The 14,279-nt window shown below is 41.5% G+C and overlaps 1 protein-coding gene across 3 annotated transcripts in view; it reads left to right on the forward strand.

The window, feature by feature from the left end:
- Positions 1–6,624: 6,624 nt before the first annotated feature.
- NIPA1 (NIPA magnesium transporter 1) overlaps positions 6,625–14,279 on the forward strand; it is a 93,027-nt gene continuing 85,372 nt past the window's right edge. For 2 of the 3 annotated variants that reach the window (XM_045795315.2, XM_045795313.2), the window contains exon 1: positions 6,626–6,824. In XM_045795315.2, the coding sequence (XP_045651271.1) occupies positions 6,662–6,824 (163 nt within the window). In that variant the 5' untranslated portion in view covers positions 6,626–6,661. Of the gene's footprint in view, positions 6,825–14,279 lie in introns of all 3 variants that reach the window. The other variant, XM_045795314.2, reaches the window with a different exon arrangement.

Raw genomic sequence — 14,279 nt, forward strand, 5'->3', positions numbered from 1 at the left:
GCTCTGTGAAAAATGTTGATGGTATTTCAATAGGGATTGGATTGAATGTATAGATTGCTCTGGTTAGCATAGACATTTAAACAATATTTGTTTTTCTAATCCATGAGCATGGAATGTTTCTCCATTTCTTTGTGTCTTCCTCAATTTCTTTCATAAGTGTTCTGTAGTTTCTAGAGAATAGATCCTTTACCTCTTTGGTTAGGCTTATTCCTAGCTGTCTTATGGTTTTTGGTACACTTGCAAATAGGATCAATTCCTTAATTTCTCTTTCTTCTATCTCATTGTTACTGTATAGAAATGCAACTGATTTGTGTGCATTGATTTTATATCCTGTCACTTTGCTGAATTCCTGTATGAGATCTAGCGATTTAGAGGTGGAGTCTTTAAGGTTTTCCACGTAGAATATTATGTCATCTGCGAAGAGTGAGAGTTTGACTTCTTTGCCAGTTTGGATGCCTTTTATTTCTTTTTGTTGTCTGGTTGCTGAGGCTAGGACTTCTAGTACTATGTTGAACAGGAGTGGTGAGAGTGAACAACCCTGTCGTTTTCCTACCTTAGGAAGGCTCTCAGTTTTTCCCCATTGAGAATGACATTCTTTGTAATGCGGCTTTTATGATATTGAGGTATGTTCCCTCTATCCCTACACTGCAGTTTTATCAAGAAAGGATGATGTATTTTTGTTAAATGCTTTTTCTGCATCAATTGAGAGGATCATATGGTTCTTGTCCTTTCTTTTGTTAATGTATCACATTGATTGATTTGCAGATGTTGAACCACCCTAGCAGCCCAGGAATAAATCCCACTTTGTGTTGGTGAATAATCCTTTTAATGTACTGGTCATGCTATTGGCTAGTATCTTGGTGAGAATTTTGGCATCCATGTTCATCAGAGATATCCGTCTGTAATTTTCCAATTATAATGGTGGGGTCTTTGTCTGGTTTTGGGATCAAGGTTTTGGCCTCATAGAATGAGTTTGGAAGTTTTCAGGAAGGAACTTCTGAGGCCCTAGAAATCCTCTATATTTTTACCTGGGTAGGGGAGGATGATAGATATAGATATGGATATATAGATATGGGTAGACCCAGCTGTACACAACAACAGATTTGATGAAAAATAAAATTTCAGAGCTAATGAAACAATTAGAACATCACCATTATTCTATTAGTGGTTAGAGACATAGAGGATAAATATCGAGATAGATAAGAAAACAAACATAACAAAAGACCATCCAACATAAGTTGTGTCCTTAAAATAGAGAACTCATCTTACAGAACATAAGAAATGGAGGGGTATCTTGGGGATTTTTAAAAACACAGCGGTAGAAAATTGCTGGGGGCCCCTGGATAGCTCAGTCAGTTGGTGTCTGCCTTCAGCTCAGGTCATGATCTCGGTGTCTTGGGATCAAGCCCCACCTTAGGCTCCCTGCTCAGTGGGGAGCCTACTACTTTCTCCCCCTCTGCCCCTCCCCCACTCATGCTCTCTTCTCTATCTCAAATAAATTGATAAAATCTTTTTAAAAATTGCTGAAAGAAGGAAAAACAATCTGCAAAAGAAAGGATATACCTTGTACTAGGAGAAACGGCACAGATTGATCAATACTGTGATATAGCCTAAATGAGTTATTGAGCTTCAAGGATAATAACTAATTCTGCAGATGCCAGGCAGAAGAAAGAGAGATGGAATAAAAGAGAGCCTTTGCTATTATATATTTCCTTTAAAAATTTGAAGCAAATACATTAAAATATTAGGATTAGATAGATTTGAAGGGATGAGTACATGGCTTATTTAAAATGTTATCCTCTGCACTTTGATATACAATTGAAATATTTTATAAGGAAGGAAAAAAATCAGAGTATTCAATCTTTCCTGATTCCTTATTTGTATTTAAGCTCTTCTCAAACATAGAAATACATAAATATTTTTTAAAAACAGGCTGACTTCAGAGTTAAAAAAAAAACCCACAAATACTTCTGTTAAGAACGTTTGCAGGGGCGCCTGGGTGGCTCAGTCAGTTGAGCATCTGACTCTTGATCTAAGCTCAGGTTTTGATCTCAGGGTTGTGAGTTCAGGCCCCATATTAGCCTCCATGGTGGGTGTGGAGCCTGCTTAAAAAGAATGAAAGAACGTTTTCAAACACATTAAGAGAGAAAAGCATGCAATCCTCATATACTTTGTATTTGTTGTCCAACTTAATTAGCAACATTCTGGTGTTTTTACTCTTTTAATCCTGATGGGAAAGGCAATCACATGTGTGCAGTCTTCTGACCCCTGCTTGGCTGTATGATAATGGGTGTAGGGCCTAGAATACTTCTTTTTCAAGACAGACAGAGCCTTGGCAGCCTCTGCTGGGTTTAGCACCTTGTGTGGCAATGTCTTTCCCTGCTTCAGATTCTGCGTACTTCTTTGTTCTGCTTAAGCATTTGCATCATATGGCACTTGACCAACCCCACTACTGTATCCAATCCCAGCAGGGAGGGAATGGGGTCCTTAGCTTGTAGCAAAAGAGGGGTGAATGCAGACTGTTGCCCTGCATTGGCCACAGGCTGGGACCTATTGACCATGACAGACGAAAACCCATTGTTGAAGCTGATCTTGCTCTGTTTCTTCTGTGTGAGAGTAAGTGTTGTTCTATCCAGTGCCTATATGAATTATGTTTCTCTTGGTGACCCTGGCATTTATAAACCATGGAGTGAGTAGACATCTTGTGACTACTGCTCTTGGTGGCAGGTATCTATACCCTATTTTGCTGTCCTCCATACAGTAGGACTCTTCCTTACCTGGAGGTGGTAACAGGTGTCATTTGCTTGATAAATCCATTTACACATATGCTTACACACTCACTTCATTTCCTTATGAAATTTTAAAAAGCAAATCCCCAACATAAGCATTTCACATGTAAATACTTCAGTAGTTGTCTGTAACAAAGGTATTAATACAACCACAATTTCATTAGCACACCTAACAAAATTAACAATCATTTTTTAACATTAACATTCTTTAACATTAACTCCATTTGTGTTCAATGTGACTTCACACTCTTAAAATAACATATAATGCCAGAAGATGAGACAATGCCTACAATGTTTCAGAGAAAGAAAGTACAGTTTGAAATTATATTTGTCCATTTTGTGGTTCAGGCAAACATTTCATTACAAAAGAATTCAAAGATTATAGTATCCATGGTTTATTTTTAATATATGTTCATTTAAAATTTTCTAGTGAAGTGAAAGATAGAAAAAATTGGTTAAAAGATGATGTGAATAATGAACCCAGTTAAATATATAATATCATACAAATATAGAATTATGAATACAGGGTAGTCTGTAAATGTTATACATTGACAAAGTAAAAAAAAAATCACAAGGAGCTGGTAAGTGAGCTGATTTCCTCAGTTGTCACTGCAAGGAGTCAAGTGATACTGTCTAAAAGTTAAGAGTTAAGAGAAACATAATAACTACCATCTCATAATGTTTTTCACTGACCTTAATTTTAGAGAAATCTTTTAGGAACTAGAGTCTCATTTATCTCAGCTTCAGTGGTCACTCCATTTTCATTCCGGCTTTTTAAATGTTAAATCCAGTAATATATAGTTTTTGTTTTCAAATTAAAATACCATATGTGCCTTCGCATTTGATAAATGTCTATCCTTTTACCCATATACTCATCTGGAAAAATGTTTGGAGTGGAGTTCTTAATGGTAATAATAGTTATTTTAGGGTGATGGAATTTGGGGTGAGGTTTTATATTCTCTGGCATTAACTGAATGCACTGAGTGTTTGTTTTTTTTTTTAAGATTTTATTTATTCATTTGACACAGAGAGACAGCCAGCGAGAGAGGGAACACAAGCAGGGGGAGTGGGAGAGGAAGAAGCAGGCTCCCAGCGGAGGAGCCCAATGTGGGGCTCGATCCCAGGACTCCAGGATCACGCCCTGAGCCAAAGGCAGACATTTAACGACTGCGCCACCCAGGTGCCCCAGAGTGCTTTTTTTTTTTTTTTTTTTTTTAATGAGCATGACTCTTTTTGCCAAAAACTCTGAAGGCATTATTTAAAATATACATATAAATATACATATATTAAATAACACTAGCATTATTAGAAAAGTAAATAATTATGATTATGTTGACAATGCTGTTGCTGCTGCTTTCACTTGCTTGCTTCTGCTGAGATTTTTAAAAAAATTTTTAAAAAGATTTTATTTATTTGAGAGAGAGAGAGAAAACAAGTGGAGCAGAGAGGCAGAGGGAGGGGAACAGAAGTAGGCTTCCGGCTGAGCAGGTAGCCTGATGCCGGGCTCGATCCCAGGACCCTGGGATCACGACCCGAGCTGAAGGCAGACGCTTAACCGACTGAGACACCCAGGTGCCCCTCTGCTGAGATTTATGATAGAAGTTATTGCTTATTTCAGGAAACATCACTTATGTTCACAGGTATATATAAAAAGAATAAGCCATCACTTCACACCTACTAGGATAGCTATTAAAAAAAAAGGCAACCGGAAAATGACAAGTATTGGTGAGAATGTGGAGAAATTGGAACCCTAGCATATTGCTGCTAGGAATGGAAAATGGTGCAGAGACTATGATAAAGTTTGGCAGTTCCTCAAAAAACTAAACAGAATTACCATATGACTCAGCAATGCCACTCTTAGGTACACTATACCCAAAATATTTTAAGTCAGGTACTCAAACAGATACTTTCATGCCCATGGTCTTTGCAACATCATTCACAAATGCCAAAAGGTGGGAAAAATCTGTTTATAACAGATAAACAAAATGTTGTATATACATACAATGGAATAATACTCAGCTATAAAAAGAAATCAAGTTTTGATACATGCTATGTGTGATGAACCTTAGAACCAAGTGAAAACCAAGCTAAGTGAAATAAGCCAGCCACAGAAGGAAAAATATTGTATAATTCCATTTAAACAAAATATCTAAAATGGGCAAATTCATAGAGACTGAAAGTAGATTATAAATTACCAAGGAGTAGGGGAAAGAGAAATGGGGATGACTGCTTAATGGCTACAGAGTGTCTGTTTCAGATGATGGAAAAGTTTTACAAATAGACAGTGGTGAGGGTTGTTCAACATCATCAACACAATTAATGCCAGTGAATTGTACGTTTAAAAATGGTTAAAATGATAAGTTTTATGTTATATACAACTGACTCTTGAACAATGTGGGGGTTAAGGGCACTGAACCTCTCCCTGCACAGGAAAATCCATGTATACCTTTTGATTCCCTAAAAACTTAACTACTACTACTAACCTACTTTTGACCGGAAGCCTTACCAATAACATAAACAATAGATTAACACATATTTTATATGTATTACATACTGTAGTCTTATAATAAAGTTACAGAAAACATCAAGAAAATCATAAGAAAGGGAAAATACATTTATAGTACTATATCGTAAAAAACATGAGTATAAGTAGACCCAAGCAGTTCAAACCAGGGTTGTTTAAGAGTCAACTGTATGTTACAACAACAACAACAAAAATAAACGGATAGATTCATTCAGCATAAAAGTTTTCATACAGAATAGTATATGATTTCATATTGCTCCACAAACTAATAATGCTGTAGATATAGATTTATACATTTTAACCCAGTATTTTCAAAATTTATGAAGGTGTTTATTACAGCATCATTAATAATAGAAAAAACTAGTAGCCAAAACAACCAACAATTGCTAGAGTTGGACAAATTATGGTAATTAACTTTATGGGAAATCATACTGTCATTAAAATAATTATGTAGCAATATGGAAACTGATTATGACATTAAATACAATGGATATTTTGTATATTGTAGTTGGAAATATGTAAAAATATGTATCCTAATGGAAAAACACCTAAATAATAATTAGGCTAGGGTTGTGGGATTGTGGAATTTTTAAATTGGGATTGTGGAATTTTTAAATAACTATTTCCTCTTTCCCTAATTTTGATATATTTTATTGAAAGTAAATTAGGAAATTAGTACGGTTACAAGCTCACTGCTCCATTGGGGAGGCAGCTTGACTTCACCCCGTCAGTGGTCCCATTTGAGTGTCTACAGCTGACAGGTCCAGGTTTCAGGCCCTACTAGAGATTCCCCGTTGGCCTCCGCCCACAGGCTCTGTGGGGATCGTGAGCCCAGCAAAGGCTGCGTACTGCCGGTCCCCTTCTGGTCCCAAGTGTGGCATAGGACACATACTAAAAAATTATTTGTCTGAGATAAAACTTAGTGGGCTTCCTGTATTTTCATTTGCCAAATCTGGGAACCCTACCTCCACCCACCCACCTATCGCCTTTTCCCTTTCCTCAACACCGCCCCTCTTACCACTCCACCCTCTCAATTCCTTCCTCACTGTCACTCCTGTCCTCTTCACTCTCACTGTCCTCCCGGAGCCCGGGATCCATCCTCCATCTCCCCGGTCCGCGGAACCCGGGCTCCACCCCCACTTGCCGAGCCCCTGGTCCCCCCACCGCAACCTTGTCGCGGGGCCCAAGGTCCCCTCCTCCTCTTTTCCGCCTCCGCGGAACTCGGAATCCTCCCCACCCTCCACTCTGTCCCGGTCCCGCGGATCCCTGGGTCCACCCCCTCACCCCCACCTCCGGCCCGGGCGCGCGCGGCGCGCAGGCGCAGGCGCGGAGGGCGGGCGCGGGCGGAATGGGGACTGCAGCGGCGGCAGCGGCGGCGGCCGGGGAGGGGGCGCGCAGCCCGAGCCCCGCCGCCGTGTCGCTCGGCCTGGGCGTGGCCGTCGTGTCGAGCCTGGTGAATGGGTCCACGTTCGTGCTTCAAAAAAAGGGCATCGTGCGCGCCAAGCGGCGAGGTAGGGCGGGCCGCGCGGGTTGTGATCTTGGTCGGGGGTGGGGGTGGAGGGAAGAGCCGCCGGGCGGTGGGAAGGGGAGCGGCCGCAAGTTGGGGGTGTTTGGGTCGCCGCTCGGGGCCTGGCCCAGGGAGAAGGCGGAGCACCGCGGAGGGGCGGGCTGCGCGGGCGGGAGGCTCCTCGCCCACCTGAAGCGCAGGCACGGTCGCGGCCCTGCGTCCCAGCAGCGTTAACAGCCCCTGCCGTGTTTTGCTTTCCGGCAGTTCCAGAAGCGGCCCGGGCCCTGGTAGTTGTGTCTCCCCTACCCTGTTTCTCCCTCCCTAGCGGCTGGAGAGGCCTTGTTCAGTTCGTTAGGGTTTCTCTAGCTGACTTCTTTCTTCCTTCCCAGACCCTCCCACTCCCTCTGCAGCCGCGCAGCCTACCAACCTGCCCTCGGGTTGGAGCCCAGGCGTCCCTCTCACCCGCACCCCCGCGCTGCTAGGAAAACCTTGTTTATAGTATCCCCGAAATGGTCGAAGCGCAGTGCTTGTTCAGAAGGAGCGACGGCCCTTTCGCCGTGGCTGCGGCCGCGGCTTCCAGTGCACTTGAGAGAGCAAGACCCGCTCTTTTGCACCCTCCCCCCCCCCCCCGCCGGCCACGCTGCAGTGGCCACGCCAGTGCAGAAATAAGAACTGTGCACTAGGCAGGCCAGGGGCGGGACAGGTGGGCCAAGGAGGCGCTCACTCTCAGTGTCAAACAAGAGGTCTGTGCTTTTCTTTAGCTTCTGTTCCTGGAGTCCTTGTTTGAGCCACTCTGGTTTAGACTTCATCTGATTATGAGTGATCTTTAGTGTGAAGAAAGCGCAGAGCAGATTTTTTTAAAAAGCAAAAAATGGACCAACTTATTATTCCCCTGGTGGATACACCACCAAACCCCACTCCTTAGTAATGTGGAAAGTGAGAGATGTAGCACAGTTCTTTGCCAGTGTCCCTCTGTTTTCAAAGAGGTCTGAGACAGTTTACTGAACGCAAGATGTAGCATGCTTTGAAACTGAAAAGAAATGCTGCTCTGAGAAGGACAAAGAATCTTGTGATTGTTAGCTGTATTTTCACAAGAATGGTGTTAAGAGTTCTCTGGGGAAAATGAAACCACCAGGTCATGGGTTTGAGAATAAGTAAACTTATTTAATAGTTCTGATTCCAGAACACAGGTGAAACTTTCTCAGAGTGTCCTGGATGGTGAACCAGGAGTCCCTTCAGGAAAGAGATAAAGGGGCCCTGCGACCTCAAATGAAAATATAAAATCATGAATATTTGTTTAAAGAATTAAACTTCAAAGTGAAAACACTGAAGTTTACATAAAATCTAAATAAAGGCAAGTATGACTTCCTTAGGATGCAGATGTGAAGACCCATCTGGCTGTGGTGCAGTTTTTAGGGAGCACCTATTAGTTTGATGGGCTTCAGGGGTGTATGAAGTATTTGCTGTGACCCAAAAATAAACAACATATGTGCCCATCGGTGAGATGTGTGAGAGGAGAACTCCACCTCCGTGGTGATCCTTCCAAAAACGTACAACCCCAATCTTACCATGAGAAAAACATCAAAGATGAGTTGAGGAACAGCCTGCGAAATGTTTGACTAGTCCTTCGCTGAGGTTGTAAAGTCTGAGATACTCACAGGAGGAGCCTAAGCACACATGACAATATTAGGGAAAATCTGAGGAAACCTTAATACAGACTTTAGTTAATAAAAAACAATTATTGAGTAAAACTAAAGTGTTATTTTAGCTCAGCTTATGTGTTTGAGGGAATTAGTGAATAAGAAAATAAAAAACAAATCAACCAGAAAAAACCAGCCATAGTCGATACTGTTATTTATAACTACATACTATGCCTTTAAATTAATAAAGGTGAAAATGTGATATTTGCTAATTTCATACTTTCCCACTTACCACCCACTGCCACAGATTCAAGTTATCTGGGGTACTCATAGTGATGGAAGACAGACGTATACCTTGTTTTGATAAATTTAGTTTTGACTTGTTCGATAGATATTCATGAAGCTCTTATTAGGTGCCAGTCACCGTTGTAGGTATTGAGAATATGCAGTTTTAGAATCTACTATCCCTAAAATCTTTTCCCACCTTTGCTAGCAAGAAGCAGAGTTGACCATTATGAAATGCCTGAGATGGAGAAGATAGGAGGAAAAAGGAGGTAGCTAAGAACTAGGAAGTCAAGGGCGCCTGGGTGGTGCAGTCGTTAAAGCGTCTGCCTTCGGCTCAGGGCGTGATCCCGGCGTTCCGGGATCGAGTCCCACATCGGGCTCCTCTGCTGGGAGCCTGCTTCTTCCTCTCTCACTCGCTTGCTGTGTTCCCTCTCTCGCTGGCTGTCTCTCTGTCACACAAATAAATAAAATCTTTAAAAAAAAAAAAAAAAAAGAACTAGGAAGTCAAGTTCTTGCAATAAAGGAGACTGGTCAGTTTCTTATACAAACCTGTCTCACCGAAAGTTTCCTTTCTTTTTTTTTTTAAGATTTTATTTATTTATTTGACAGAGAGAGAGGGAGGGGACATGCACAAGCAGGGGGAGCAGCAGGCAGAGGGAGAAGCAGGCTCCCCGCTGAGCAGAGAGCCCAGTGTGGGGCTCCATCCCAGACCCTGGGATCATGACCTGAGCCAAAGGCGGACTGAGCCACCCAGGCACCCCCTGAAAGGTTCAACTTTAAACAAATTGCCACATGAGAGCGTTTCTTTGGAGTTTTAGCTTCAGGAGAGGTAAGTTCTGGTTTCAGCCCTTCTGGGGGTTTTGGGGCAGAGAGTTTTGAAAGGGCCTTCCCAGTGAATGGAGTACCCAGATAGTCCAGGAGCACTCTCCACAACACAAGTTCAAGTTGCCTGACTCCTGGGGAGCCTTTGAAGGACTCTGCATGGGAAGAGGGAAGAGGGCACACAGATCATTTATAGTGTTAGAACCCAGTTAAAGCAGGACTTAAGTGAGAGAAACAAGGTAATCGTTGATGTGAAAGCATTTGTGGAAAACCAATTACAACTTTTAGAATTTCTGTGCATATAAGTGAGGATGTCCAGGGAGTCTGATGGCATTAGGGTGGTATCCTGCCCTCGAACAGGCTTTGTGGAAACAATCTCAGGAAAGTCACGTGTTTGAATTTGCTGCAGGCTTTGGAGAATTGCATAGTAAGTTACTATATGTAGAATGCCCTCGACCAGGATGAACCAGCTGATCTTTTTAAAATCCCTGTCATCAAAACCAGGAGAGGCTATCTCATACCCATGAGAATGGCAATTATAAAAACAAAACATAAAATTATAAGTATTGGTGAGGATTTGGAGAAATTGGAACTCTTGTGCACTGTTCATGGGAATGTAAAGTGGTGCAATTGCTATGCAAAAAGTATGGTGAGCCCTCAAAAAATTAAACATAGAATTACTATATGATCCAGCAATCCACTTCTGTGTATAGACTCAAAAGAAGTGAAAGCAGGGTCTTGAACAAATATTTGTATACCCGTGTTTATAGCAGGAACAAAAGGACATAGTGAAGACAAAAGGTGGAAACAACCCAAATATCCATTGACAGATGAATAGATAAACAAATTGTGGTATCTACATTTAAGGGAGTGTTACTTAGCCTTAAAAAGAATGGTGATTCTGACACATGCTACAACATAGATCAACCTTGAGGACAATATGCTAAGTGAAATAAGCCAGTCAGGAAAGGACAAACACTTTATGATTTCACTTATATGAGGTACCTAGTCAAATTCAGACACAGAAAGTAGAATGGAGGTTGCAGGGACTGCAGGAAGCAGGGAATTGAGGGTTAATGTTTAGTGGGTGCAGTGGTTCTGTTTGGGAGGATGAAAAAGTTCTGGAGATCAGTGGTGGTGATGGTTGCACAACAATGTGACTGTACTTAATGTCATAATGAAACTTAAAAATGTTTAAAATGCTTATTTTTATGTTATGTATATTTTACCGTAATAAAAGAATCATTTTCAGTTCATAGTCTCCTTGCTGAGGAGTACAGCCTAGAGGTATTGTCACACTGTTAAGACACTCAGAAGGTGAGTGAGTTGTCTTGTGAGAGTGGAAACTGATAATTCAGGTGTTCCACCTGCTGCCCCAAGCCTTCTGTACGTTATTTCTGAAGGGCTTGTTTTCCCTAGCTGTGGGATATATGTGTGCTTTCTCCTTGCCTCTCTTGCCATCTCCAGACACACACTTAGGCACATTGCTTCTACACCCAAAGACAAGACAGGCACATGTTATCTTCATCCCTGTAGCCCTTTGGTCTGTGGTTAGTTTCCACTGCTTCTGTGAACCCTCCAGACCTTGACAGATGGGGTCAGTTGCCTCTCCTGTATGTTTCCTTAGCACTAGTCCTCAACACCCTTCTGCCTCTGAAACCCATGGGATGATGGCCTGTTTACTTGTCTCTGTTACCCTGGATCTTGGCTTGTCAAGGCGGGCACAGTTCCTGTCTGCTTGGGATACATGTGGTAGGCACTCAGAATGCTGTTTAACTGGCCATGAGTAGCTGTGGAGTGAAGAGGGTAAAACTGAACCTTGTATTTCATGACAAAATTGCAGAGCTTTCTTCAAGTTACTTAAAGCTAACTTCATTTATTTGTGGCCCCTACTAAATAAAGGAGGCCAGACTTATTGATAGATCTGAACATCTACACCTATCTGATCTTTGTCTAGTCCTGAGGAGAGATCATCGATAGGGAACATGGTGAGAGTAGTAGGAGAGTAGCTCTGAAGCCTGTACCTGGCTTAACTGATACCGTTTCCATAAGAAGAGAAGACAAAGGAAGCTTATAGAAGACCCATGGTGTCCCAGACTAATGTCAGCTTGCTGAGCCCCCTCCTCTCTTTCTGTCCCTTCCCCCTTTTCTCCCTTCCTCTATCTCTCCATGTAGTCTCTTCACATGTTGCCCCTTGGGCTTCCTTACACTATGGTGGTCTCAGAGAAGTCAGACCCCTTACATCGTGGGTAGTTTCCCGTAGACCAAACCTGCCAGGACCATGGTGGAAGCTGCTTAACTATTTGTGGCCTGATCTGAGAAGTCTTGCAGTGCTACTTCAGCCACATTTTATTGGCTAACTCAGGGCCTGTCCAGGTTCAGTGTGGTTGGGGAATGTATGAGGGCATGGATCCCCTGAGGTGTGATACAGAAAGAGGAAGAGGAAGTTGAGGCATGCACCTGATATGGGACTGCTGGTGCCAGGATTTAAACCCAGCTCATGCTGATTATGAAGATCATCAATTTTACCCTTGTCCCTGTAGGGAAGGTAAGGGGGAAGTAGACAAATTCACCTATAGGATAAGGCTTTTCTCTTGAGGGGCTTCACAGTTTATTTGGTAATCTGATACTGAGCTATTGTAAGTGTGGATAATACCCGAAGACATTAGGTCAAATAAAAATTTATTCTCGGGGCGCCTGGGTAGCTCGGTCGGTTAAGCATCCAACTCTTGATTTTGGCTCGGATCATGATCTCAGGGTTGTGGGATCAAGCCCCGGGTGGGAGCTCAACACAGAGTCTGCCTGGGATTCTCTTCCCCTCTGCCCCTCCCTCTGCTTGTGCACTCTCCCTCTCTTTAAATAAATAAATAAAATCTTAGAAAAATGATTTATTCTCATTTTCATAATGTATAAGCAAAATACCCCTTGGTCTTATTGGACTGCTATTGGACAGAGTGTATTTTTTCCTCAAAAATGTGTATATAGTATAAAATATGTCATTTATATTTTCAATCTTTTAATTAAGTCCTTAATGAGTAAACAATCCTTTAAAAAGTTTTTTTAACCATGAGGGACTGGAAAAGACCACTCTTCGCATTAAACAGGTGATGGGGATTAAGCAGTTCACTTGTGATGAGCACCAGGTGATGTATGGAGGTGTTACATTGTACACCTGAGACTAATATTACATTGTAATGTTAACTAACGGGAGTCTGAATGCAAGCTTAAATACCGCTTTTCAAAAAGTAATATGCACAATCCCATACTCCCTAAAACTTCTGGGCCAGAAACTTGTGACTATGAACTGAGCCTCAGAGGCAGTGCCCTTGACCCAGGGGACAGCAGGCAGAAAGAGGGTTTGCCTTGCTTGTTCATGCCCAGTCAGAGCTCTTTGGTTTGATGTAATTATTCAGCAGAGTATATCATGAATTCCCAGAACCTGGGCAATAGTCATGTTCTTTAAAAAAAAGCATCTTCTTCCGGACTGTAGAGTTTTTGGTCATTGTTTAAAATCTGGGAAGTACATAAAACTGTGAATAGGAAAATAAAAAGTATCACCTCTTCAATTTGAGATAATTGCTGTTATATTTAGGGTGTATTTTTTCCTAGTCACTTTTCTTTTTCTTTAAAGGTTTTATTCATTCATATGGCAGAGAGAGAGCACAAGCAGGGGGACCAGCAGGCAGTGGGAGAAGCAGGCTCTCCGCAGAGCAAGGAGCCCGATGTGGGGCTCGATCCCAGGACCCTGGGATCATGATCTGAGGCAAAGGCAGACACTCAACTGACTGAGCCACCCAGGTGCCCCTCTTCCTAGTCACTTTCAATACTTATCTTTCAGAATAGAATTTTAATGAAAAAATTCTACATACAAAATATATCTAACACTGATCTAGGGTATAGAGTAATAAACACCACCCATCAGATATTCCAAAAATATGTGTATCCTTAAAATCTAAAAAAACCCACTTTTTATTATGGAAAATGTCAAACACATACATAGAAAAAATAGTATAATAGACCCTCATGGTACCTATCACTTAGCTTCAACAATTATCAGTTTGGCCAATCTTATTTCATCTATACCTCAAGTGCCATCCCCTCACCCCCACCCCAGTGGAATTTTTTACCCAAATTTCAGGCAGAATACTATCTCATCTAGATATTTCAGCAAGTATCTCTTTGTTAAATAAAACCATAATATATTTATTGTACTTAAAAATTAACAATCATTCTTTAATATTCTTATGGTCAGTGTTTAATATTCTGTCATTATCTCAAGTTTTCCCTCTCTTTATCTTTTAGAATCAGGATCCAGCTTTGGCCCATATATTGCTCTTAGGTAGTACATCTCTTCATGTACTTTTTTAAAAATTTAAATTCAATTAGCCAACATATAGTACATCGTTAGTTTCAAATGTAGTTTTCAATAATTCATCAGTTGCGTGTAACATCCAGTGCTCATCACATCACATGCCCTCCTTAATGCCCATCACATGTACTTTTAAAAATGGGACAGAACATACATGAGTCTATGCTGTGTGTGTCAATTTATATCCTGTGGTTATGCTCCATCTGTCATGAATTCATCCCATGTTGTTAAATATTCTTTGAAAAAATATTCAGTGGCTGCATAAATGTTTCCGTTCTCCTTTTGTAGGACATGGGTGTTTCTAGTTTCTTTGTTAATATAATATGCTATATTGAATATCCTT

This window comes from Ursus americanus, chromosome 28 (genome assembly GCF_024610735.1).
Source record: "Ursus americanus isolate L20-20 chromosome 28, mUrsAme1.1.p, whole genome shotgun sequence".
Taxonomy (NCBI): domain Eukaryota; kingdom Metazoa; phylum Chordata; class Mammalia; order Carnivora; family Ursidae; genus Ursus; species Ursus americanus.